Source organism: Ahaetulla prasina, chromosome 15 (genome assembly GCF_028640845.1).
Source record: "Ahaetulla prasina isolate Xishuangbanna chromosome 15, ASM2864084v1, whole genome shotgun sequence".
NCBI lineage: Eukaryota > Metazoa > Chordata > Lepidosauria > Squamata > Colubridae > Ahaetulla > Ahaetulla prasina.
Genome location: NC_080553.1, coordinates 7,275,211 through 7,301,138, shown reverse-complemented (window position 1 = coordinate 7,301,138; position 25,928 = coordinate 7,275,211). Strand labels below are relative to the sequence as shown.

The 25,928-nt window shown below is 46.0% G+C and overlaps 1 protein-coding gene across 14 annotated transcripts in view; it reads right to left on the bottom strand.

Moving 5' to 3' along the window:
* EP400 (E1A binding protein p400) overlaps positions 1-25,928 on the bottom strand; it is a 103,528-nt gene that overhangs the window by 37,305 nt on the left and 40,295 nt on the right. For 8 of the 14 annotated variants that reach the window (XM_058158906.1, XM_058158897.1, XM_058158899.1 and 5 more), the window contains 17 exons: positions 25,612-25,781; positions 23,335-23,509; positions 22,545-22,681; positions 19,751-19,937; positions 18,960-19,126; positions 16,280-16,443; positions 13,825-14,112; positions 10,760-10,924; positions 8,339-8,503; positions 7,113-7,192; positions 5,459-5,745; positions 4,408-4,613; positions 4,151-4,320; positions 3,008-3,204; positions 2,326-2,437; positions 992-1,135; positions 443-646 (listed from right to left, as the gene is read on the bottom strand). In XM_058158906.1, the coding sequence (XP_058014889.1) occupies positions 443-646; positions 992-1,135; positions 2,326-2,437; positions 3,008-3,204; positions 4,151-4,320; positions 4,408-4,613; positions 5,459-5,745; positions 7,113-7,192; positions 8,339-8,503; positions 10,760-10,924; positions 13,825-14,112; positions 16,280-16,443; positions 18,960-19,126; positions 19,751-19,937; positions 22,545-22,681; positions 23,335-23,509; positions 25,612-25,781 (3,018 nt within the window). The remainder of the gene's footprint in view (positions 1-442; positions 647-991; positions 1,136-2,325; positions 2,438-3,007; positions 3,205-4,150; positions 4,321-4,407; positions 4,614-5,458; positions 5,746-7,112; positions 7,193-8,338; positions 8,504-10,759; positions 10,925-13,824; positions 14,113-16,279; positions 16,444-18,959; positions 19,127-19,750; positions 19,938-22,544; positions 22,682-23,334; positions 23,510-25,611; positions 25,782-25,928) is intronic. The other 6 variants (XM_058158911.1, XM_058158901.1, XM_058158904.1 and 3 more) reach the window with 5 other exon arrangements.

Sequence of the window (25,928 nt, the reverse complement as noted above, 5' to 3'; positions counted from 1 at the left end):
TGTGCATGTTATTTTTACTTGGCTGTGCACCGCCCTGAGTCCTTCGGGAGAAGGGCGGTATAAAAGTCTAATAAATAAAATAAAATAAATAAATAATAGTACAGGGACCAAAATTGGTTGCAGTATTCCATGTCTGGTCTTACTAGGTTTTATGAAGTCAGCATCTTGCCCCCAACAATCTGGGTCTCTTCATTTTATCTACCTCAGAAGGATGGAAGGCTGAGTCAACCTTGAACCGGCTGAGAATTGAACTGCCAAATGGTCGGTAAAATGAAGAGTCAGCCGGCAGGCAGCAGAAGTAGCCTGCAGTACTGCATTCTAACCACTGGAAGTCAGGAATCTCCTCACAAAAAGCACACACACAAAAAGCACACACATACAGACAGCCAAAAAAAACATTTCTTGGATCAGAATCGGAAATGCAGATGGAAACCAAGGGCACCTGATCAACCACAGCCACCAGTTCCTGCAGCAGAGAAGGTTGCTCGAGATATTGTGCCTTTCCGAGTTCTGAAACCAGAGGTTTCGATGCCGATTCGTTCTCTCCATCCAGAACGTGCAAGTTCCACTCCTCGTTCTGCTCCTCCTCTTCCATCTCCTCTTCCTCCTCCTTCTCCTCTTCCTCTCGTTCGGTACTTTTCAGAGCCTTTGGAAGACATAAAGAAGCCTTTTTTTCCCCCATCCCCTGTACTGATAAATACATTAGATAAATTAGTTAAATGTGCCCGAGTGCCCGAAATGGGGCCATATGACTGAAGGGGCTTCGGCCATTGGAACTTCAGAACCAGGGCAGAAGTAACCCTGGGAAGGCTCACTGTAAATTCAAGGGGCCGCTAAGCAGCCGAGGAATAAGCCGAGGACTGCTTGCACATTAAAAATATCACTCAGAATGAAACTCTGTATTCTGACAACTCAACTCCCAACCAACAAATCCAAACCACAAAGGCGCCACACTTTCTTACACCTGTTGAAAATCTCTGCCTTTCTTTACCTCTATAAAGGGCCTGGCCACTTTGGGAGAGATGGTTTCGGAGGGAGACGGCTCTTGCGACAGCATGACAAATTCTTCAGCTTTCACTCGGAAGCCCGAATCCTCCATTGGTGAGTGAACTTCAAAAAGTTCCTGAATTGTTTGCTGCAGAGAGAAGGGAAGGGAAGATTTATCCCATCTTCACGTCCCTTGTTTACTTATTTTGGTTCTCAGGTAAAGGTAAGAGTTTCCCCTGTCCAATCGTTTCCAACTCTAGCGGGTGGGGATCGTCTCTGTTTCTTGGGCAAAGGAGCCGCTGTTGTCCGAAGACATTTTCCACTGGCACGTGGCCAACATGGAACACTGTTTCATGTTCCTACCTAAGTCCTTAGTCAGGGTTTCCTACCTAGGCAGGAGGCTGGACTAGAAGACCTCCAAGGTCCCTTCCACTATTCTATTCTATTCTATTCTATTCTATTCTATTCTATTCTATTCTATTCTATTCTATTCTATTCTATTCCATATTTTCTATTCTACTCTTCATTCCAATATTCTATTCTATTCTATTCTATTCCATATTTTCTATTCTATTCTTCATTCCACTATTCTATTCTATTCTATTCTATTCTATTCTATTCTATTCCATTCCATTCCATTCCATTCCATTCCATTCCATATTTTCTATTCTATTCTTCATTCCAATATTCTATTCTATTCTATTCTATTCCATATTTTCTATTCTATTCTTCATTCCAATATTCTATTCTATTCTATTCCATATTTTCTATTCTACTCCATTCCAATATTCTATTCTATTCTATTCTATTCCATATTTTCTATTCTATTCTTCATTCCACTATTCTATTCTATTCTATTCTATTCTATTCTATTCTATTCTATTCTATTCTATTCTATTCTATTCTATTCTATTCTATTCTATTCTTCATTCCAATATTCTATTCTATTCCATTCCATTCCATATTTTCTATTCTATTCTTCATTCCACTATTCTATTCTATTCTATTCTATTCTATTCTATTCTATTCTATTCTATTCTATTCTATTCTATTCTATTCTATTCTATTCTATTCTATTCTATTCCTATTCCATTCCATTCCATTCCATATTTTCTATTCTATTCTTCATTCCACTATTCTATTCTATTCTATTCTATTCTATTCCATATTTTCTATTCTACTCTTCATTCCAATATTCTATTCTATATCCATTCCATTCCATTTTATTTCTACACCACTTTATTTCTGGAAGCTTCCGAAGTGTCGGTCAAGCGGTCCCTTTGCCAAAGCCACCAGCCCCAAGCGAACATTTTTCTGCCGTTTTCAACCGGGAGATACCTGCGTCAAAAAGGCCATGGAGTAGTCGTTTCCCTGAGCGGCTACTTCTCGGATCAAGTCCTTAGTCCCGTTTTTTAAGAGTTTCTCTTCGACCGAGTTCCCACTCACCAGCCTAGAGAAATCAGAGAGGAAGTGTCGCTTTAAAAGGAGGGGTCAAAGACAGCGCCTGAGAAAAACAGGAAAGCCACGGATAACACAGGCAGTCCTTGACTTACAACAGTTGGTTTAGCGACTGTCCGAAATTACAACCTCACTGAAAAAAGTGACTAATGAACTGTTTTTCACACTTATGACCGTTGCGGCATCATGTGGTCAAAATTCAGGACACCTGGAAATTGACTCATATTTATGACGGTTGCCGTGTCCCAGGGTCACGTGATCCCCCTTTTTGCGACCTCGCGATAAGCAAACTCAATGGGGAAGCCAGATTCACTTAATGACCATGTTACTAACGTGAAAACTGCAGCGATTCCCTTAACCGCTGCGGCAGAGAAAGTTCGTAAAATGGAGCAAAACTCACTTAACAAATGTCTCACTTAGCAACAGAAATTTTGGGCTCAATTGTGGTCGCAAGCCAAGGACTATCACTATTGGATCAAAAAAACGCGATTAAGAACACGATTTGGAGTTATAGGCCCGCCCTTTCCTCCTGGGGTTGTCTCTTCCTTTTCTCCAGCATCACCTGTATATGTGGATGTCCTTGCACCGGCCAATCCGATCGCACCACTCCTGAGCTTTGGCTTCCATCACCGGGTTTAAGTCGTTGTCGTAGAACACAACAGTGTCGGCTTCCACCAGGTTGACGCCGGTGGAGCGGCTGTGGGAGGAGAGGATGGCGCAGAAGAGCCGCTTGTCTCGGTTGAAGGTTTTCATCAGCTCCTGATGGAGGGTAAAGGACACACGGGTTGCAAAAGCTCATGCGAAGATATATAGGTATACCGAAATACAGGATCTACCCCATTCTCATTGGCTAAACTAAACCTGGCTGGATTTGCCCAACGCAGCAGGCAGAAATAGCAATAGCCCTTAGCTTTATATACTAATTCACAGTGCTTTCCAGCCCTGTCTAAGCAGGTTTATAGAGTCAGCCTCTTGCCCCCAACAATCTGGGTCCTCATTTGACCCACCTAGGATGGGTAGAAGGCTGAGTCAACCTTGATCTTGGTGAGATTTGAACTGCCAAATTGCACGCAGCCTGCAGAAGTAGCCTGCAGTGCTGCACTCTAACCACTGCGCCACCATGGCTCTTAAATCCATGTTTTATGAAATCCATGTTTTATGAAGTCTGTGGCTGGCTTTGGACACAAACTAAAACATATGCTGAAGAGGGTGAAAGGAACTGGGTATGTCTAAAAGTCTACAGAAGGGTGACATGAGAACAGTCTTCCACTATTTGGGGGGCTGTCCCAAGAGAAGAGGGGATTGACCTATTTTCCAAAGCACCTGAGGGCAGGACAAAAAGCAATGGATGGAAACTAATCAAGGAGAGAAGCAACCTGGAAACTAAGGAGAAATTTCCTGACAGTGAGGACAATTAATGAGTGGAACTCCAGAGGTCGTGGGTGCTCCATCACTGGAGGTTTTCAAGAAGAGACTGGACAGCCACGTGTCCAGAATGGTATTGAGTCTCCTGCCTGAGCAGGGGGTTAGATTAGAAGACCTCCGAGGTCCCTCCCAACCTCATTGTTCTGTTATAGACCTGAATGCTATGTGTGAACTTGCTCACTGGGTGCAAATGGGCTTCCTCCCAACAGTGAGCGTGCTCAGGGGAAGAGTTACAAAAATTCAAATTCTGGAAAGAGCGAGGAAAACGGCAAAGACGGACCTGGCGCTCTTCCTGATTTGCACACTCATCGATTCTCACATAGGTGAGGAAATGGAAGTTGAGGAACCGTTCCAAGATGTCCAACATGAGCATCATCTGGGACAAGATCAGCACCCTTCGTCCTTCTGACTTGAGCTTCTGGAGTAAGACTGCCAGGGCTTCTAGCTTCCCTGCAATGCAAGAGGAAGAATCAGAGCCGGGGGCGTGAAGTCCCTGCCGGGTGGACGGACAGGTGCAGATCAAGGGGTTTCCTCTACCTGCATCGTACTGGATCAGACGGAGGTCAGGAAACGGAAGCAGCAGCCGGGGCATGGTCAGCTGATGCAGCTGGTTCAGGTAAGGCAACACCTTCTCCTTCAGGTTGTGCCGGAGGAGTTTCATTCGGTGGCTGTAAGCGGGGGGAAGCTTCGCCACGTGCAAAGACGGAGGAGCGGCCACAGCAGCGGGCAACACGCAGAGTGCCCTTGGAAACAAAGCACAACCGTGGCAAATGTTCCTGGTACGGCCATGGTGTGACCCGCCTGATTTCAAAACCCTTCAACCTTGGGGGTGGGGGTCCTTTGACCATGCCTTCCGGAGTCTGGCTATTTATAGTCCCAATTCAGCAGGAGGAGGAGGAGAGGGAGGAGGAGGAGGAGGAGGAGGAAGAGGAAGAGGAGGACTGTGGGGTTTTTGGTGCTCTCTGATCTTGACTGTTTTCTTTCTGATGTTTCATTACCCAACTAGGAATCATCTTCAGTGTTAGGAGGCATGGGATTTGCAGAGTAAGGAGAAGGGGAGGAGGAGGAGGAGGAGGAGGGCACTTCAAGCTGGAGATAAACTCAAAGCTCAGCTGGATAATTCCCAACTCTGAATGAGATACTACAACTAGACACTACACAGGCAGGTCAAGAGTTCAGCAACATCTGGAAGGTTGAAGCTCCCCATCCTGTGCTAGAACCCTCTGGCTGGTTGCAGAGGAACGGACGAAGGAGCGGGTGCATTTTTGGTACCTTACGATTGTAAAGATGGCCAAGAAATACGCAGCTCTTTAGTAGCAAAGGATGGGAGAAAATATACCCAGCCTTCCAAATATGATCATCTGAGGCTCAAATTAGTTACCTCAGGAGCCCATAAAGATTAACTAGATCAGGGGCCTCCAACCTTGGCAACTTTAAGAAATGTGGGCTTCTGGGAGTGGAAGTCCACACGTCTTAAAGTTACCACAAGTGGAGACCCCTGAACTAGACAACGCCCTGGGCTTTACACAATTCCACAAATGCCCTTTGATAAGCCAAAGCTTGAGCCAAAGATGGAGCTTGGAGTCACCTGTCAACGGTGTCCCTCAAGGATTGCTGCTGTTGTTCGAGCTGCCAGGTCAACCCTCCAAGGGGGTCTTGAAGATCTTTGGAGAGACCGCAGTTTACAAAGCCAGCCCAGCTCCATTTGCTGGTCCTGGCGGAGAACTGAGGCGTTGTGTTGGAGTTCCCCACCAGGGAGCAAATCCTACGAAGGTCCTTGCCGTAGATCGGAGCTCTGGAGCAACGCCGTTCGTTGCAAGAAAAGATCCGGTCCAAGCGTTCCTTCAGGAGCCTGTTTTTCTCCTCAAACGACTCCTTTGTAGAAGACAAAAAACAAGAACACCCAGAGCTGTTGTGGAGATCATTAATTCTCTAAAATTAGAAAGATAAAAAAAGTTCTACAGCTGCCTGCTGGTACGATCCTAAATTTCATTGCAAATGTTTTTGTTTTTTGGGTTAAATCCAAGTAAGGATATCTCTATGTAGAGTTACAAGTTTCCAATCCTACAAGAAAATTATGTTTTGGGTTTTCAGGGATTATAATTGGATTGATCCTGCCTCCCATTTTCAATGGGGTGGGGTCTTCATAGTGTTTTCTACATTGCTTGTTCAATAACAACAACAATAATATATATTATTGTAATAATAATATAAAACCACCATCAGTCAATTGAAAAAGTAGTCACTTAAATCATTTTGTTATGAGACGGGTATCAAACAAATTCAATAAATGAATAAGTTCAGTAAATAAATAAATAAATGGAACAGCTTATATCCTGCCTTGATACTTTTAATATTATTAAACAACATCTGCCTATCCCAGATCCTTAGGACAAAAATGTCAACTCCAGTCGAAACATCTGGCTGTCTATAACTACAACATAATAATTTTAACAAGCTTCTCCAAGTGCTGTGATTTGTGGTCATACATTCCTGGTAGTTCTAGTTCTAGTTCTAGTTCTAGTTCTTCTTCTTCTCCTTCCTCCTCCTCTTCTTCTTCAGCCTTGCTTATGCCAAAAATAACTACAAAATATAGCCCCCCCATGATTTAAAATATGCAGCTTCATTTCAAAAAAAAGAGGACAAGTAATAACGCCAAAATGAGAATAAAGTTGCACAAGAGGCGAAGGAAGGAACGAAGGATAGGGAGCAAGGGAGAGAGAGAAAAAGAAAGAACAGAAGGAAGAGAAAGGAAGGAAGGAAGGAAGGAAGGAAGGAAGGAAGGAAGGAAGGAAGGAAGGAAAAGGAAGGAAGAGAAAGAAAGGAAGGAAGGAAGGAAGGAAGGGAGGGAGGGAAGGAAGGAAGAGAGAGAGAGAAAGAAAGAGAAGGAAGAGAGAGAAAGAAGGAAGGAAGGAGAGAGAGAGAAAGAACGAAAAAGGAAGAGAAGGAAGAGAGAGAAAGAAAGAGAAGGAAGAGAGAGAGAGAGAGAAAGAAAGAAAGAAAGAAAGAAAGAAAGAAAGAAAGAAAGAAAGAAAGAAAAAGAAAGAAAGAAAGGAGAGGAGAGGAGAGGAGAGGAGAGGAGAGGAGAGGAAAGGAAAGGAAAGGAAAGGAAAGGAAAGGAAAGAAAAGAAAAGAAAAGAACAAGACTGTGGTATGGGACCTATTAGTTCCAAAAGGGATTTGAAAGAGACTTTCATTTTGAGGCTTTGGTGGTTTGCAAATGCAAAATAAGGTCTTCCTACCTGTGAGTGACCGCCATGAATGCCGGACTTCAGGGAGGAAGCGGAGTCTCCCGATGCCAAATTAGCCCCCAGGGTTCTTCCTGGAAACACAAACTTAAAACCTAAATCAAATGTTTTTAAGGCTCAAGCATCCTCTTATCAATGGCTTCGCCCTCTGAATCAACAGTGGAGGTCATGGGTCGCATTCACACAGATAGTCCTCCACTTACAACAGTTCCTTTAGTGGCCGTCCAAAGTTACAACGTCACTAAAAAAAAGTGCCGTTTTCCTCTTTTTTTTTAATTTTATTTTTATTGAGTTTTTACCAACAAGCAATAAATAAATAAATAAATAAATAAATAAATAAATAAGTGCCGTTTCTCATGATCAAGACTGTTTCAACAGTCTTAAGTGTGAAAAACATGTGATTTTTTTTCATACTTTAGGGGTTAGCTGAAAACCTGAAATGCAACTGTTGAGGGGAACAGACTGAATAAAGCTCTTTACAACAACCCTGGCGTGTGGGTGAGTGGGGGGGGCAGCACTGTTCTCTCATGAATGCTCTGAGTGTCACAGCAATACAGGAATTGGGACAGGTAAGATATAAAAACGGATGCAAAGGAAGGGTCCTGTTGTGGCCCACCAGCAGCCAGCGGACCTGGTGGCAGACTCAGACAGTGAGGAGGTGGGGGAGGAACAGGGGCCAGTCCTGGAGTCTGGGGAAGGCTCTGATGAGGGCTCTGCATCGGAGGCAGAGAGGGGGCCAGGGCCGTCTGACATTTGTCAGCTGCCTTCGGAGTCGGACATCAGTGAGGCAGAAGAACAGCTGGAGCCTGTTCCCAGTGTGCGCATATGCATAGAGCTGCCAGGAGAAGGGAACAGCTAAGGAACAAGGGCCGACTCAGGAGTAAAGGCACAGGTGGACGGTGAATGGCCCCTCCCATAGAGAATAAAGAGGAGTGAAGGGGAGGGGAGTTTGCAGGAGACAATTAGTTCAATTTATTACAGTGAAGATCTGTTCCTGAATTCTTGGCAAGTAATTGCTGCTGCTACAGAATGGCGTTTGGAAGATACGGCCTGGAAGCTCTCCAAGCCTGACAAAGGTCTGTAGTTGTGCAATCTCGTGAAAGACTGTTGGCCGGGACTTTGCTGGAGAGGAATTCCCTTTAAACTAAATAAAAGGGGTTTATCGGGATGAGGAGTCGGCTTCGTGCTTTTGGGAGGCCTAGGTCAGAACAGGTCCTTACCTGGCTGAGTTCCTGCCGAAGTCTGCAACCCCACCGGATGCTGGTTCCCTAGTGCGTTGAGAGCGTTTTGGACAGTCCCGGGCTGGGGCACCGTCTGCACCACCACAGGACCCTGAGGTCGGAGATATTGGGGTCCCGGAGCCGAAACGATTTGCAGGACACTACCTGGAGGGTAGAAATTTGAAGTGAAAGAAAAAGGGACTGACTTTTTCAGGAAGTAATCAAGACCATCCGACTGATTTTTTTTTTTTAACATCTCATCTTAGGAAAAGTTTACCATCACCGCAACTTCCCCACAAGCACACGATCAAAATCTGGGCTCTTGGCAACCGACATACATTTACAATGGTTGCAGCATCTCAGGGATATGCGATCACCTAATGGCGACCTCCTTCCCAGCCCGATTCCGACAAGCGAAGTCAACGGTGGGAAGCTGGATTCACTTTAAGGTTGCATCTTTCACTTAGCCACTTGCAGGGATTCACTTTAAACTTCCGTGGCAAAAAAGGGTCATAAAATGGAGCGAAAGTCACTTAACAACAGCCTTCCTTAACAACAGAAATTTCGGGGTCAGTTTTGCTCGTAAATCGACAACTATTTGAACAGTTAAATAACCCTCAGTTTCCTTGGGTGGATTCTGGATTTGTTGGTCTCCAAGGATCCCCCAAATGGGAATGATCTGGAGGGTTAGCGTGATAATAGAATAGAATAGAATAGAATAGAATAGAATAGAATAGAATAGAATAGAATAGAATAGAATAGAATAGAATAGAATAGAATAGAATAGAATGAAATTTCATTGCATACAGAGAAACAACATAAGTCTAGTTTGGATGTATACATGCACATGGCGAGAAAAATGAATCTTGCGAGTTTACCAGACGGATGGCATAGAGAACAAAGCTGTTACGGAATCTAGTAGCCCTGCTAGAAATATTTTGAAACCCCCTCCCAGAGGGGAGCAACAGAAACAGATCAAAAAGTGGGTGTATAACAAAGCTTTGAGCTCACATAGTACTTATAAGCAGGGTCCTGAATAAAAGGAAGTGACCTTCCTATGATCTTCTCCACTGTCCTCACCACTCTTTGTATGGACTTTCTATCTGAGGCACTGCTGCCACCAAACCAAACAGGGATGCAATTGTCCTTAATGTCCACAATTGTCCTTAATGTCTATAACACGCAAAATCCCAACTACATCCCAGGAAGCACGGGTGGATTACCCACCCCAACAGAGAAAAACGCTGGGGATGGGGAAGCTCCCCGGAAATGCTCTTGTTCTGACCCAGCTCTCGCGGAAGCAAGAAAAAGATTCCCCACAAAGAAAAACCCCTTTTTATTTACACTTTGGGAATTAACTGCATTCATCAACAGAAAGTCCAGACAAGAATCCTGCAAGAAGTTAACTGAAACAATAGTCCTTATCAGCTTGTTATGATAAATGCAAGGCCAGGAGGTTGCAAATTAAGTCAATTCAAACAGAGAAATAGACAAAACTCAGTTCTGGCAAAGCAGTCTTTGTCACACGAAACACACAAGGAGCAAACTTTCCAGAAATGCGAACGGTTGTCTGTGACAACCAAACCACTCTCCTTTCCTCCTATTTATTCTCCAGCCAGGGAGCAGCCATTCAGCATCCACGTTTGTTTTGCTTCCCGAGCCAGCTCATTTATTTATTTATGTATTTATGTATTTATTTATTAAACTTCTATACCGCACCATCTCCCGCAGGACTCAGGGCGGTTCACAGCCATGTTTAAAATACAACAATATAATAAATAACAATATAAAAACAATTAAAACCAAATATTTGATGGCCGAATCACTATAACGGTAAAAACCGATTTAAAACCCATTTAAAATTTTCACTAAAATATTTCTTAGGCTAGTCCAGCTCGTTGGAATAATAAGGTCTTCAGTTCACGTCTGAAGGCCCGGATGTCGGGGAGTTGTCGTAACCCCGGAGGAAGCTCGTTCCACAGGGCCGGTGCTGCCACAGAGAAGGCCCTCCCTCTGGGGGTCGCCAACCTACATTGTTTGGTCGACGGCACCCTGAGGAGGCCCGCTCTGTGGGAGCGCACAGGTTGTTGGGAGGCAATCGGCGGCAGAAGGCGGTCTCTTGGATATCCCGGTCCTAAGCCATTGTCCTCCATTGTTCACCTCTCCTATCTGCTCTGTGCATAGGTGCATCTGGACCAGGCCCCAGCTGTTCCTCCTCCTCACTCATCTCTGACTCCAAAGGCAGCTGCCTCTCTGGCTGGGAAATGAGAGACGGCCCTGGTTCTATCTCTGTGTCTGACGCTGAGTATCCATCAGAGCCTTCCCCAGGCTCCAGAACTGGCCCAAATTCTTCCCCAACCTCCTCATTGTCTGAGCCTGCTGCTGGCTGGTGGGCCACAACAGTTCTTCGAAGTTGCTCACCTTGCAGTTGTAGAGGCTGTCCTGCAGTCAGCTGGCGGAGTTGGCTGTGAGACAGAGTGAATTTGTTCCCCTGGAACTGCAGCGTCACCGGCGTCTCCGGCGTCGTGATCCGGCCCTGTGCCCCTGCAATGGAAGCCAGCTGGGCTATTTTGACCACTTCACCACCTGGGGAAGAGGGGTGGAAGCACCCTTGAAGAAGGGGAGGGCGAGGCAGGTGGGGGGGGGGGCTTCTCCCAGACATCCCCTGGTTTCCTGTTGTGGTGGTTAGTAAAACGGAGGACGTGAACCACATGCAGAGATGGAAGAGAATGCAGAGGTGGGAACAGAGAGAGGGAGGGAGGGAGGGGAGGAGGGAAGTGTCATCCAAGAAGTTCCACAGGTACAGCTTTGATACAGGTGTGACGGGCCAATTGCATCGGGCTCAGTTTCTTTAAAGGCGGAACAGTGGGGTGATCGGGGGAGGCCGAGGGCAGAGATCCTTCCACTTTCACAGGTTAACAAGCGTGACCTGGAAAACTCACGTGACACTTCAGAAAAGAGAGAGAAGAAAAGTCCTTACGGTCGGGACCTCTACTGCCTTTTCAAAAGCAAACTCTAACGCAGCTCGAGAGAGGCAGGAATTAACAACAGAATAATTGACCAGAAAAAGAATATATACAGTAGTGGCCAAAATTGTGGAAACCTTTTGGGGAAAGTGTATTTTTGAGGTTTAATGGCTAATAACACCACTTTTTTGGGGGGGGGGGCGCGGTGTTCAAGATAATCCTATTCCATTGGTGGACCAGCCTGGGAATAGCACAGACCTTCACCCAATTGAAAATCTATGAAGCCGACTAAAGAAACTCGTTAAGTCAGAAGCGACCTAGCAATATAACTCAGTTAATAGAAGCAATCCTTCAATCTTGGTTTCACATGATAATAGCTGCAGAACTAAAAGACTCGGTTCACTCAGTGATCATTTTTTGTATATCTCGTTCTTTCTACGTGTTTCACTTTTCTTCTTTATACTATAACTGCTATTCTAATAGCAAATCCTTCATAAAAGTTATTGCATTACATTCTTGATTTAATTATCTTTCCATTGATATATAATTTTATGGTACTACTCAAAAAAAAAGGGGGTGTTATTAGCTAGTTTTAGAAAATACACTTTTCCCAAAAGGTTTCCACAATTTTGGCCACTATTGTATATATTTTTAGTGCTTTGCAAATTTTGGGCTTGGAGATCAATGCAAAAGCAGATTCATTGGACCTCCCAATCCCATTTGCAGATCTTCCCCAAGGATTTAATTTTCCCAATTCGTTGGAAACGTCCAATTAGCAATGATGAATTTTCCACTGGGGAGGTCAGGAAGCTCATGCAGTTTTAGTCAAAAGGACTCAGATTCAGAAAATGTATTTTTCAGTGCAAAGAAGGATATCTTGTCACAGACTCCCTCCGATGAAAAATTGAACGTTTATTGGCTGGAAGTGACAAATTTTTTTGGGGGGGGAGGTATCCCCCTGCAATGAATGAAACATGAAGTTCAGGGTCCGTTCACACAAAGCGAAGAGCTTCTCCATAAAATCAACTCAGAAAGGGGGGGGAAAAATCAGGATTTTTAATGCGTGGAAACCCTCCAAACCTTAAATCTCCAAAGTTTTGGAGTTGAGCGTGGCACGTTGGTTTGACTTTTATAAAGGCAGTGGGTTCCCCCCAGGGGAAACATTAGTACAACAGTGCTCGAGAGTCTCTAAGAGCAAGGGTGGGTGACTCTGGTTCCTTTACCACCTGTGGACTTCAACTCCCAGAATCCCTGGCTCAGGAATTCTGGGAGTTGCAGTCCATAGGTGGTAAAGGGGCCAGGGTCACCCACCATTGCTCCAGATGTGCTAATAGTTCATCTACCATCAGAAATAGACCACCTTAGGCGTGTTCCTAGCCCAGCTTCCCATTCTTCCTTATGGAGTGTGAGGTTCCTTCCTGTGAGGTTAGTGTTCTCAAAAAAAATGGAGGAATTAAATTAGGAGGAGGAAATTTTTTTTCCTTTCTTTCCCAAAATTTAGTTTCCGAAGAAGGCTGACCAGAGAAGAAACATGCAGAAAGGAGATTAAGTTGACACCGCTAATGTGCAGGTAGTCCTTGACTTAACCACAACAAAGAAGCCCAAAGTTTATGTGGCTAAGCAAGGCAGTCCTTAAGTGAGTCGCGTCCCGTTTTACAGCCTTTTTTTGGGAGGGGGCACATTGGTTAAATGAGCATCATTAAATGAGGTCATTAAGCGAATCAGGCGTTTGTTAAACAAACCTGGCTGCCCCAGTTGACCTTGCTCATCCGGAAACCACCTGGAAAGGTTTCCAGTGGAGATCATGTGACCCTCGGATAGTGCAACTGTCGCAAGTACATGCCAGTTGCCGAGATTTTGATCACGTGACCACGTGGGGGATGCTGCAAGTGTTTTGAATATGCCGTTAACTTCGGACTGTCACTAACAAAAGGGTTTTAAGTCAAGAACTACCTGCGTGTTCAAATCAATTTTCGGAGCCTTTCCCCCCCCCCTTATCTAAATACCGCTTCACAGTGCTTTTACAGCCCTCTCTAAGCGGTTTACAGAGTCAGCCTATTGCCCGCCAACAATCTGGGTCCTCATTTTACCCACCTCGGGAGGATGGAAGGCTGAGTCAACCTTGAGCCTGGTGAGACTCAAACTGCTGAACCACGGGCAGCCGGCAGTCAGCAGAAGTAGCCTGCAGTACTGCACTCTAACCACTGTGCCACTGTGGCTCTTGCGGTCGCACTTAAAAAAAACCCCAAAGTTTTCCGTTCCCCAAATAAGCAAAGTAAAACGGAGAGCAAGGCAAACTCCAAAGGGGAGGAGAATGGAAAGGGAAGGAGCAAACCGAGCCCCCGTCCAAATCTCTCTCCTATATCTTATACGCGTATCCCTGCACACACTGTTAAGAGTGCCTAATAACTTAACCTCAGGGAAGCTTTGGAAAAGAGGAAGAGGAGGAGGAGGAGAAGGGAGGAGGAAGAGGAGGAGGAGGCTGGAGAAACCTAGGAAGCAGGGCAGAGGGGCACTTACTGGGTAACCGAGCCTGTGCCTGACTGGTTAACAGGAGCCTCTGAGGCAGGACATTCTGTTGGATGGTGGGGGGGGGGGCCTGTGGCTGGGCCTGCCCTAGCTGGAGGCCCTGGGCGGTAGCCTGGCCCCGCAGTTTCACTGGATGGGCCGGGCTAGTTGCGTTGGCGAAGGTCATTGCTGGCTGATGTCTTGGAGGAGGAAGAGGAAGAGGAGAAGGAGGAGGAACACTGGAGGAAGACTGCAATTGTGGTGGCGCTGCTGTGGCAGCCGAGGAGACGGCAACGGCGGCTGCAATCAATAAGGTCAGGGGGTATAAGCGGTTAGAGTAGGTCCTTTTTTTTTTTTTTCCTTTCGAGCAACAGAGAAATTTCAGCGGTCACAAGTTTTTAACTTCTGGAGTGGGGGGGAGGGGGGGGGGACTGAGTACAGACAGGTTGTCTTAAAAAAAAAAAAAAGCAAGGAAAATCCAGAGTCATTTGGGAGCCTTAAATGAGTGGTGTGGTTGGCCTAGAGGTGGAGCTCTCGCCTCGCAATCGGGAGGCTGAGAGTTCAATCCTAGGTATGGGCAGATATTTCTCTCTTGGGACACAATGAGAATATATCTGCTGAAGAAAAACTCCGCACTGGCGACAGGAAAGGCATCCGGCCATTAAAACACTCTGCTAGCTCCATTCAGTTGCCCAGACTCCACCCCGCGCGGGATTATGGGGGTCGTTAAATGAAGATGATTTAGAAGCCTTAAATCAAGGCGCTGAAAGCAACTCGATGCTCAAATTCAGCTTCACACGCACGTAAACACACATGCACAAACACACGGGAACACAACTTTGGGGAGGAGCAGGGGAGAGGGAGAGTTCAGGTGGATTTGCCAGCTCTTCGCTTTGAAAGTTTGGAAGGGTTTCCAACATGAAGTTCTCCAACTTTATCAAAGGAGAGCCGGGGTGGTATAAAAAGAGCCAGGTTGGTTAAGGTGCCGGGCTAGAAAGCGGGAGACAGTGAGTTCTAGTTCTTCCCTTTGGCAAGAAAACCAGGTGGGTGACCTTGAGCCAGTCTCTTCCTCTCTCTCTCTCTCTCTCTTTCTCTCTCTCCAGCTATTTTTCATTTATCTTTCTATTTTTCTATCTCTCTATTTATCTATCCATCTTTATTTATATTTATCATCTATTATCTATCATCTATCTATCATTATCTATCTATCATCTCTCTCTCTCCCCCCTATCTCAGGATTGTTGTTGTGAGGAAAAGAGGAGGAGGGAAAAAGATGTGTTGGATACATTTGCCACCTTGAGTAATTTATAAAAATAATAACGGTGGGAAACAAACAAACAAACAAATAAGTAGGGGTGTCCTGAAGAAGCAGATTCATCATCCTAACCACTCACTGAATTTGAGACCAAACAAAGACACACAAACACACACACAGTCTAAATATACTGCTGGAAATGTTCACTTTCAGCTCAAGCTTTTAAAAAAAAGGATGAGGAAAGGCTTGTTTGAATGCTTCGATACCTTCCATTCCAGATTTTCGAACAAAGCACAATCAAGTTTCTCTGAGGATGAACCAAAATGAAATTCTCCCACCAAGGTTAGTGAACAGGCTTGGAATTGACTCCATTAAAACCAAACTTGGGATGCAGAATGTAAGCATTTAATCCCCAAGTCGCTTGCCTGGACCATCTCCAGAAAGAGCAGGACAATGGGCTGTCGTTCATTTTTTTATTTTCTTTGATTCTTAAGTTTCAGATCAAAAGGGGGGAAAAATGGATGGGGTGGGAGAGTTTAAAATCAGCTCTTCAGAGAAAAATCCATCAAAATGAAATCTGCCTAGTGTCACTTGATGGCGGAGATGAGCGGTGTATAAATTGAATAAATGAACTAAAATGTCTGGAAATGTCTCAGCCCAAGGGAATTGAACAAGAGCATCCTGCCTTGAAATTCAGGAAGATGCCCACCAAAACCTAGGAGAGCACCTTATACGTTGAAGAACCACAGAATTGGGTTCACAATTCACAGAACAACTTCAGATTTGAGCTTCCAAAGCACTGAAATGCAGCTCAAGCTAGGTAAGAAGGTCTGGTAAAAGACCTGGGACTCCTTCATCAAAATCCCAAGTGGACAACTCAACATCTGTAAAACCCAGCCTGGCCTGAGGTCCACATCTGGAAATGCTGGTTTGAGAAGAAATGATTAGGCGGATCTACCCAATCCGTGCCCTCCATTGGATGACTGAATTCAGCTTCCTCAACTTTGATTTCATCCAGAGGTGCAGGAATTCCAACCTGGGCTGGTACTGATGGTTGTGGTGAACCTCAATAGATCAGGAAGACACCAGGTTGAGGAAGGCTGGTTTAATTCCAAGGACTGGTTTGTCACGGGAGAGGGAGGGAGGGGGGATGAGCATGAAGGGGAACCCACCCACCCTTGTTGACAAGGAAGGAAACTCGAGAAGGATCACCTTTCTCACCCTGATTGGAAGACACAGTTGTCATGGGAGATCTTCCACGCACTTGGGCCTGCTGAGCAACCGTAGCTGCACTGGTGGCCCGCTGCACTTGAGCGCTAGGAAAGGTGACCATCTTGCCTTCAGGTTTTTGTCCGTACTGAACAGGTTGAAATAATCTGGAAAAAAGAAACCCCAACAATGGTTCGGTGCTATGATGATTTCCCATAAAGTACTCTTGGAGTCATCAGGAAAAAACAAGAAAAAAACCCAAGCAAAATGTATTTTAGAGACTTCTTTCAGCCATATTTTAAAATTTAGGAACTCTCTGCTCAAGGAAGAGACAGATGTTGGGTTTCTCATGTCTTAAGCCAAAAACTCCAGCATCTTTTTTAATGGCTCAAGATCCAGATGGATCTTGACAGATTGAAAGCCGGGGCTCTATCTCACAAAATGAAATTCAATGTAGAGAAAAGGAAAGTCTTACACTTAGGCAAGAAAAACCAAAAGTACGCATATAGACTGGGGGAAACCAGGCTTAATAGCAGTAACGGAGATGGAGCTTGGAATCTTAGTGGACAACCAATTAAATATGAGCCAACAGTGTGCTGTGTGCGGGGGCAGCAAAAAAAGCCAATGCAATCCTAAACTGCATTAACAGAGGGATATAATCAAGATTAACTGAGGTACTAATACTGCTCTATAAAGCCTTAGTAAGACCACATCCAGTTTTGGTCACCACACACACAAAAAAGATGTTGAGTCTCTAGAAAGAGTGCAGAGAAGAGCAACCAGGATGATTAGGGGAATGGAGGCTAAAACATACGATGAACGGTTGCAGGAACTGGGCATGGCTAGTCTAGGGAAGAGAAGGACCAGGGGAGACAGGATAGCAGTCGTCCAATATTTGAGGGGCTACCACAGAGAGGGGGGGGTCAAGCTATTCTCCAAAGCACCTGAAGGCCAGACAAGGAATAATGGATGGAAACTGAACAAGGAGAGATTCAACTTGGAAATAAGGAGGCATTTTCTGACAGGGATAACAATCATCCCATAAAATAGAAGTTGCCTTCGGAAGTTGTGGGAGCTTCATCCCTGGAGGCTTTCAAGAAGAGACTGGACTACCATCTGTCAGAAATGGTGTAGGGTCTCCTGCTTGGGTGGGGGGCTTGGATTAGATGGCCTACAAGGTCCATTTCCAACTCTGTTGATCCGTTAATGACCATAGCATGGGAGGGGAGTCGAATATTTAAGGGATGTGTATGGTGCCCTAACCCAGCAGCCTCCAACCTTTCGGGCACCAGGGATTTGGAGGGGGCATAATTTTGCATGTTGCATGTATCCCACAGATGGGGCTTTGCTTGTTTGCATCAACCTGTTTTTGGCATGCCATAGATCGGTGCCAGTTCACAGACCAGGTTGAGGACCCCTGCCCAAACCCTTGGAGATGCTTTAACCTTCCTCCCTCCCTTGAACGCCATTCTGAAATTGAGACCCATGCTTGCAACTGTTCTGTTCTGTACTGACCTAGGCTTCCCCAGCACCACGAAGCCAAGTCCTCGTCCTGATAAACCCCTTTTATTTAATTTACAGTGAATTCCTCTCCAGCAAAGTCATTCCTCTCCCACAGGCTTTCAAGATCATTCACAATTACCAACCTTTATCAGCCTTGGAGAGTGGCCAGGCCGATATCTTTCAGATGCCACAATACTTGGGCAGGGAATGCAGGAATGAACTAATTGTCTCTTGCAACCACCCCTCCCCTTTCGCTATTGGAGGGGCCCTTCATCGTCCACCTGTGGCCTTACTCCCAAGTCCACCCTTGTACTTTAGCTCTTCGTCTGGCAACTCTGCACATGCACACACTGGGAACAGGCTCCAGCTGTTCATCTGCCTCACTGATGTCTGACTCCAAAGGCAGCTGATAACTGGCATACAGCTGTGGCCCCCTCTCTGCCTCCGACGCAGAGCCTTCATCAAAGCCTTCCCCAGACTCCAGGACTGGCCCATGGTCCTCCCCAACCTCCTCAATGTCCGAATCTTCTGCCAGATCCGCTGGCAGGCCACAACAGCATCAACATGCCACGCAAAACTGAACAGGGACAACAATCTGATCAACATTACTGTTGTCGTGTCCCACTCCTCCGCTGACGGCCGGGTCAGGGAAATCCAAATCAGGCGTGCCTCTGCAGCTCTGCCAAAGTCCCAGCAAAGTCCTCAGGGCAGGCAGGAGACCAGAAACTGACTTCAGCAAGATATGTTTAGACTTTGCCTGACTCAGAGAATGCCAGAAAGCAGGTCCTTTATATAGGCCATGGGGTGTGGCTCCATGACTCAGCACTTATCCAGGCCTGCCCCTCCCTTCCTTCTGTCGCCGCCACCTATCAAGTCTTCTGACGCGAGGGTCACTCCAGTCTGCAGCTGTTGGCAATTGACCTCCCTCAGGCTCACATGCTGTGGAGGAGGGGGAGGGGTCTAGTTGCTCCGTTTGCCTGGGCATGGAGCCAGAGCTGGGTGCTTCCTCCTCCTCAGCCTGTCTGGACATGGAGCCAGGGCTGGGGCCGGGAGGCATACTAGGACATTCCTCCGTGTTCGGAAGCAGATAAGAAGGCCCCGGCTGTGGTGAGATCGGACGAGACACAACTGTTGGCTGAACAAGGGGCAGTGATGTTATGGAAGGCTGGGTGCTGCTTACCTGTTGGGCTTCAGCTTGACGGGAGGTGGCCTGGGAGGCGGCAGGGGAGAGGTGTAAATCTCTTCGATAAGCTTCCGCGTTATTTTTTGCTTGGGCACCACCTGGGATTCATAACGCGTCATTTTCTTCTCGAGCCCGATCAGGTCAAAGACACTCAGGTCTGCAACCTAGAGGATGGCCAAGAGGGAAGAAAGTGTATCTTGAGGTACTCGTTATAATTTGATTTAGCCCCTTTTGTTTGGAAGACTGATGATGTTACCTAGTTTGGTAATGAAAGGTCTGCTAAGAAAACAACCAAGCTCAGAAAGCATCAAGGACCCCCCCAGTCCTCCTCTTCCTCCTCCCATCTCCTCCTCCTTCACGCTGCAAATCGCATTTCTTTCTAGCACTGATGATGCTACCTAGTTGGGTCATGAAATGTCTGCACGAAAACTACCGAGCTCAGAGAGCAACAAGGACCCAGCAATTCAACCTTGAGTTACAAAGGCTCTCTTCTATCGTTAGTCCATTTCATATCTTTCTCTCTCTCTCTCTTTCTCTCACACATACACACACACATACTGTAGAGTCCTTGTCACACTTTGGGGCAAAAGAAGTCGAAAAGATTCTCCCTCTTCTATCATTAGTCTATCTCTCTCTCTCTTTCACACACACATACATAAACACACACTGTAAAGTCCTTGGCCATGCCTTGGGGCAAAAGAATAAAGTCAGAAATGAGATAAGTCGGAAAGGTTTTCCCTCTTCCTCACCCAACAAGGGCACCTTGCAAGTCCAAGCCTTCAGCTCACCTTCCACAGGCTGCTCTCTAAGGCTTTTAAGGCCAGCGAGGCGGTCGAGAACTGCAACGCCTCTGAAACGTAAGAGGAGCTGCACAGCCGAGGGTTGATCAGATCCGGGTGGTTGCAGATCTTCTGCAGCTGCATCAAGACGTGAAGAACGCTGACAAAGTGCCCGCTTTTCACAGCGTCTTGGGTCCTGCCGAGGAGAAGAAAGTGGACGCTCAAAACTAGAAGAGTGAAGATTGTGTGTGATGTCCATGGGATCAGGGCCTTATTGGCCAAGACTTTACGTTAGCTCTACTTGGAGACCCTGACTTATGAATCAGTTAGTGACTATTTGAAGTTCTCTCTCTCTCTCTCACACAGACACACACACACACACACACACACCCCAAAAAATTACTCATGACTGAGTTTTGAAGTTCTGATGGCCACTATCCTTCCCGTACTGCCAAGTACCTAAAATAAAGTCAGATTTAGCTTTTCAGATCCAGAGTTCTCCTCCCTACAAATGTCTCTGGAGATTCTTAGTCATCCTGGCCATGGTTATTGCAAAGGTGTTTTTTCAAGAGGCAATTGGACTTTCTGGTTTTTTTCTTTGAGGATGTTTCACTTTGAGTGGCCACTCTTTGGAAGACAGCAAAGTCTACATTTTGGACACTGCTGGTTTGAAAGAGGGGTCAAAGCGGCCATGGATGTCAAAACTGAACATCCCTCTTTCAACAGAGGGGGAGGGATGCAACATCATCTATCTCTAGTCTACAATCCAATCCTTTCAGCAGTTCCAAGAAGGCCCCAAACACATCTGGAGGGTTACTACTCGGGTAACCCTGAGGATACAGATAAACCTCCAAGTGGCCTCAACGCCTCTCTGAAAGAATGCAAATGACCTGCATTCTTTAGTATAAATCCTTCCATTCTCCACCATCCAGTCAGAGCTGAAGAAGCTTCTTGGATGAGAAGCGAAACGTCTTCAAAGAAAAAACAAGAAAGTCCAGTTGCCTCTTGAAAAAATAATACCTTTTGGACAGGTGTGAAGTTAAAAAATTTCCCCTACTGGTTCTGTGGGTGTGGCTTGTTGGGGGGAGGTCATGTGACTGGGTGGGCATGGCGAACTCAACATCACTCACCTGGAGGGGCTCCTCACCGGCCCCTCCCCTCCCAGCCACTCCTTGTCATGAATGGCAGGAAAATGGGGAGGGGAATATTCCTGCCTACCATCCTTCCCTCCGTCTGTGCTGAGATTGAGGAATGGATGACAGGCAGGAAAATCCCCTTCCCCATTTTCCTGCCTTTCACAAAAACGGCTCCATTCCAGCTGCTCACCCCCCCATCCCCCTCCCTCCTGGGGATTACCTTAAAGGGACAGGTTGCAGCAGCTCCATTCTGAATGGAGGGAGAAAAGTTAGCATTCTCTCTGCTGCATTTAACGTCAAATTCTGTGGAATGTCGAGCGGCCGGAAGAGGAGTGCGCTGACCAGCCGGGCTTAGGCAAACTGATGCCCATAATCCCTAGCGGTTCTCCTGAACTGGTCTAAACCAGTAGAATTTCACCCCTGCTTTGGGACAACCATGACCTGGATGACTGAGAATCTCCATAGACATTTGTAGGGAGGATCTCCGGATCTGAAAAGCTAAATCTGACTTTATTTTAGGTGCTTGGCAACTGGTCCCAATTGGAACATTTGTGATGTATAATGTGTGTTTTTTTTTGCCAAAAACTGGTATCTATTTTCAGATTTCAGCAAAAATGCCCCATAGCAAAGAATGAGTTCACTTAACAATAAGTGGTGTTGACTGACAACCACCATTTGCACTGCATTCGCTTAATGACCACTGCAAGAGAGGTTGCAAAATCGGGTCAGTCCTTTGTATGGCCTGTTGTTTTGACTGTCATGACTGCAATAGGCAGGCTCCTTCACAGGCAGTCCTCGACTTACGACCACAATGGGGACCAGGATTTCCTTTCTGCTAAGCAAGGCAAATCGTTAAGTGAGCCCAGTGCCCGATTTTTCACAATCACGGATGTTAAACCATTCACTGCAGTTGTTAAGTGAATCCATGTGTTTGTTAAGCAAATGTGGCTTCTCCCCTTGACTTTCTTTGGAAGTGCTCAAATTTTGATCACGAGGCTTGTGAATGTGAGGATCGGTTTAAAAAGTCATTTTTTTTCAGTGCTGCTGTAACTTTAAACGGTCACTAAACAAATGGTTGTAAGTCCAAGGACCACCTGTATGGTTGTGAGTCGAATGGTACTTGCATCTGCCCTTTCCGGGCAAGCTTGAAGGGGGAACATGTTAATTATTAAGGATCCATTAAAGGTAAAGGTTCCCCTCGCACATGCGTGCTAATCGTTCCTGACTCTAGGGGGTGCTGCTCATATCCGTTTCAAAGCCAAAGAGCCAATGCTGTCCGAAGACGTCTCTGTGGTCATGTGGCCGGCATGGACTAAACGCCAAAGGCGCACGGAACGCTGTTACCTTCCCACCAAAGGTGGTCCCTATTTTTCTACTTGCGTTTTTTACGGGCTTTCGAACTGCTAGGTTGGCAGAAGTTGGGACACGTAACGGGAGCTCACTCCATTACACGGCACTAGGGATTCAAACCGCTGAACTGCCAATCTTTCGATCAACAAGCTCATCTTTAATGGTTTAACACAGGGGTCTCCAACCTTGGCAACTTTAAGACTTATGGATTTCAGCTCCCAGAAGTTGAAGTCCACAACTTGAAGTTGAAGTCCACAAGTCTTAAAGTTGCCAAGGTTGGAGACCCCTGCTTTAATGTTCAACTCAGAAACACCTACTCGGGCTGGAGAATGACGTCTTCGTACATCATTTTCTGTCTGTTGGAAAGCCGGCACTTGAGCACGTGTTCGTACTTCTTCGTCAGCTGCTTCTCCACGTCCCTTTTTGATCTACGCAAGATGAACGGCTGGATCATCTGCGGAAAAGAGAGATGGAAGGGAGGGAGAGAGGGAGAGAAGGGAGGAAGAGGCGATGAATATTCAGACGTTCAAAAATAACGACGGGAAATATCACTTCACAGAAAGAGTAGCTGAAGCGTGAACCAACTTTCAGTGGTGGGAGGGAGTCAAGTCATTAGGAAATGAAGCTTAAACGTGCTTGGGATAAACAGCCGTCCATCCCCCGGCCAAAAAAATAAAATAAAAATTAACAAAAATATTAATTAAAAGGGAAAAAAGAAAAGAGGGAAGGAGGGAGGGGGGGAGGGAGAGAGAGAGAGAGAGAGAGAGAGAAAGAAAGGAAGGAAGGAAGGAAGGAAGGAAGGAAGGAAGGAAGGAAGGAAGGAAGGAAGGAAGGAAGGAAAGTATGAAGATTCTCATCATCCTGGTCATGGCTGTCCCAAAGGTGCTTTTTCAAGAAGCAAATGGACAAGAAAGAAAGAGAGAGGGAGAGGGAAAGGCAGAGAGAGAGAGAGAGAGAGAGAGAGAGAGAGAGAGAATAAAAACCAAATAAAGGGCAGCCTTGATGAACCATTTTTCCTGCTGCCAGTGTTGTATGTTTCTAACATAACCTTCGTCAAATCCTATTCCCTGGGCCCAATTCCAGCCCCCGCCCCCTTGAGGGTCTCACCCTGTGCAGCCTGATGACCAGCTTATGGCAGTAGTCTTGATTCTCCTCGTTGGCCGCTTTCACTGGGAAATCCAGGTAAGCTTTGGAGATTCCTGGAATCAGGAAGTGCACCATGGTCCACAGTTCCATCAAGGTGTTGTGCAGAGGGGTATCGATCAGGAGTAAGCGGTACTGACTACAAAGAGAGGTGGGGGGAATGGGGGGGCACAGTGTCAGTCCTCCCAGAGAAACCAGACAAAGAAACACAACCAAGCAGCCTCCTTCTACTTTAGTGTAAGGTTACATGAACATAATCTTCCAAGTCAGATGGTCCAAACTTCCCACTGATACTTTTTTTGGTTATAGTTTATATGTACATTTTCATTCAACATACATACTGTATTTTTCGGAGTATAAGACGCTCCAGACTATAAGATGCACCTACCTATTTTGGGGAGGAAAACAAGAAAAAAAAAATCTGCCTCTGCCTCCCAGCAATTTTCCTCCTTGCGGCAAATAGCCTGCTTTAGTTTCATTTTCAGCACAGCCTGATTAGCACAAGAAAAAAAACCTGCCCCCCAGCAATCTGCCTCCTTGCAGCAAACAGCGGAGGCCCGCGTGGCAAGAGGCCATCGCAATCCCTGCAGCCTGAAACAGCTGAGGGTCAGGAGGCAGATCCAACCAACAATCAGCTGCTTGTGCTAACTGAAGCTGAAACAGGCTGTTTGCTCTTTGCTGCAAGGAGGTAAATTGCTGGGAGGAAAAGGCCAAAGGGTGGGGGCTAGCGGGTCTACATTCGGTGTATAAGACGCACCCAAATTTTCACCCTTCAGAGGGTTTGTCGTGTTTGGGGAGCTGGTTCAGAACAGCTCAACCGCAAATGGGGCTGTGTGTATGTGTGCACTGGCCCGCCACTTGTGTGAGTCCAGCTACATCCATCTGCACCAGCCTGCTGCCCGGTTACAAATAGACCACGGCCCGGTAGTGGGCTGCAGCCCGGGGGTTGGGGACCCCTGCCCTAGGCAGCCTCTCTTCCTCTCCTCCAAGGTCACCCCATCGCCATTCCATTGCACATAGACCCTCTTTACACACAGATACAGATAGTCCTTGGCTTATGACCCCGTTTCTGTTGCTAAGTGAGACATTTGTTGAGTGAGCTTTGACCCACTTTACGACCTTTCTGGGGCCCCATTGTTAAAGGAATCACTGCAGTAACATGATTGTTAATTGAATTTGGCTTCTCCATTGACTCTGCTCGTCAGAAGGTCGCCAAAGAGAATCACTGCAACCGTCATAAATACGAACCAGTTTCCAGGTGTCTGAATTTTGATTACTTAACCATGGAGGATGTTACCATGGTCGTTAAGTGTGGACAATGGCCGTAAGTCACTTTGTTTGGTGGTGTAACTTTGAACGGTCATTAAATGGACGGTTGTAAATCAAGGACTGCCTGTTCTTTCTGCGCCAACTCAGTAAGCTCAAACTGCCCAAGGAGCTGCTGATCCAGTTCTACAGAGGAATTATTGAGTCTGTCATTTGCACCTCTGTAACTGTCTGGTTTGGTTCTGCAACCCAACAAGGAAAACACAGACTTCAGAGGATAATTAGAACTGCAGAAAAAATAATTGCTACCAACTTGCCTTCCATTGAGGACCTGTATACTGCACGAATCAAGAAGAGGGCCGTGAAAATATTTACAGACCCCTCGCATCCTGGACATAAACTGTTTCAACTCCTACCCTCAAAACGACGCTATAGAGCACTGCACACCAGAACAACTAGACACAAGAACAGTTTTTTCCCGAAGGCCATCACTCTGCTAAACAAATAATTCCCTCAATACTGTCAGACTATTTACTGAATCTGCACTACTATTAATCGTTTCATAGCTCCCATCACCAATCTCCTTCCACTTATGACTGTATGACTATAACTTGTTGCTGGCAATCCTTATGATTTATATTGATCATCAATTGTGTTGTAAATGTTGTACCTTGATGAACGTATCTTTTCTTTTATGTACACTGAGAGCATATGCACCAAGACAAATTCCTTGGGTGTCCAATCACACTTGGCCAATAAAATTCTATTCTATTCTATTCTATTCTATATATATTCCTTAGCTTCTTTTGAGAAATGGCAGTTGGAACGTAACCCAAAGAGAGCTGAATTTGGATTCCTGGCCCAGATGAGGCTCAAACCATTGAGGATGACGAAGTGGTCTACCCTACATTACGAGAACCAGGGCTTAAGTATTCCACAGGGTGGAGAAAAGGCGGGTTTTGATGGGGTCCAGACCTGCGAAGGTGGAAGAGGGCTTCCCAGTGCTTCTCCGTCATGTTCTTGATCTGTTGCATCTCGTCTACAATGAGGTACTTCCATCGTATCTTCATGAAGGCTTGGTGGCCTTTGAAGAGCTGCTTGTAGGAGGTGATGCAGACGTTAAAACTGTTGGGTTCTGTCCACTCCTATAGAAGGAAGGAAGGAAGGAAGGAAGGAAGGAAGGAAGGAAGGAAGGAAGGAAGGAAGGAAGGAAGGAAGGAAGGAAGGAAGGAAGGAAGGAAGGAAGGAAGGAAGGAAGGCAAAATAAACAAAGATTTAGATTCTAGAGTCTA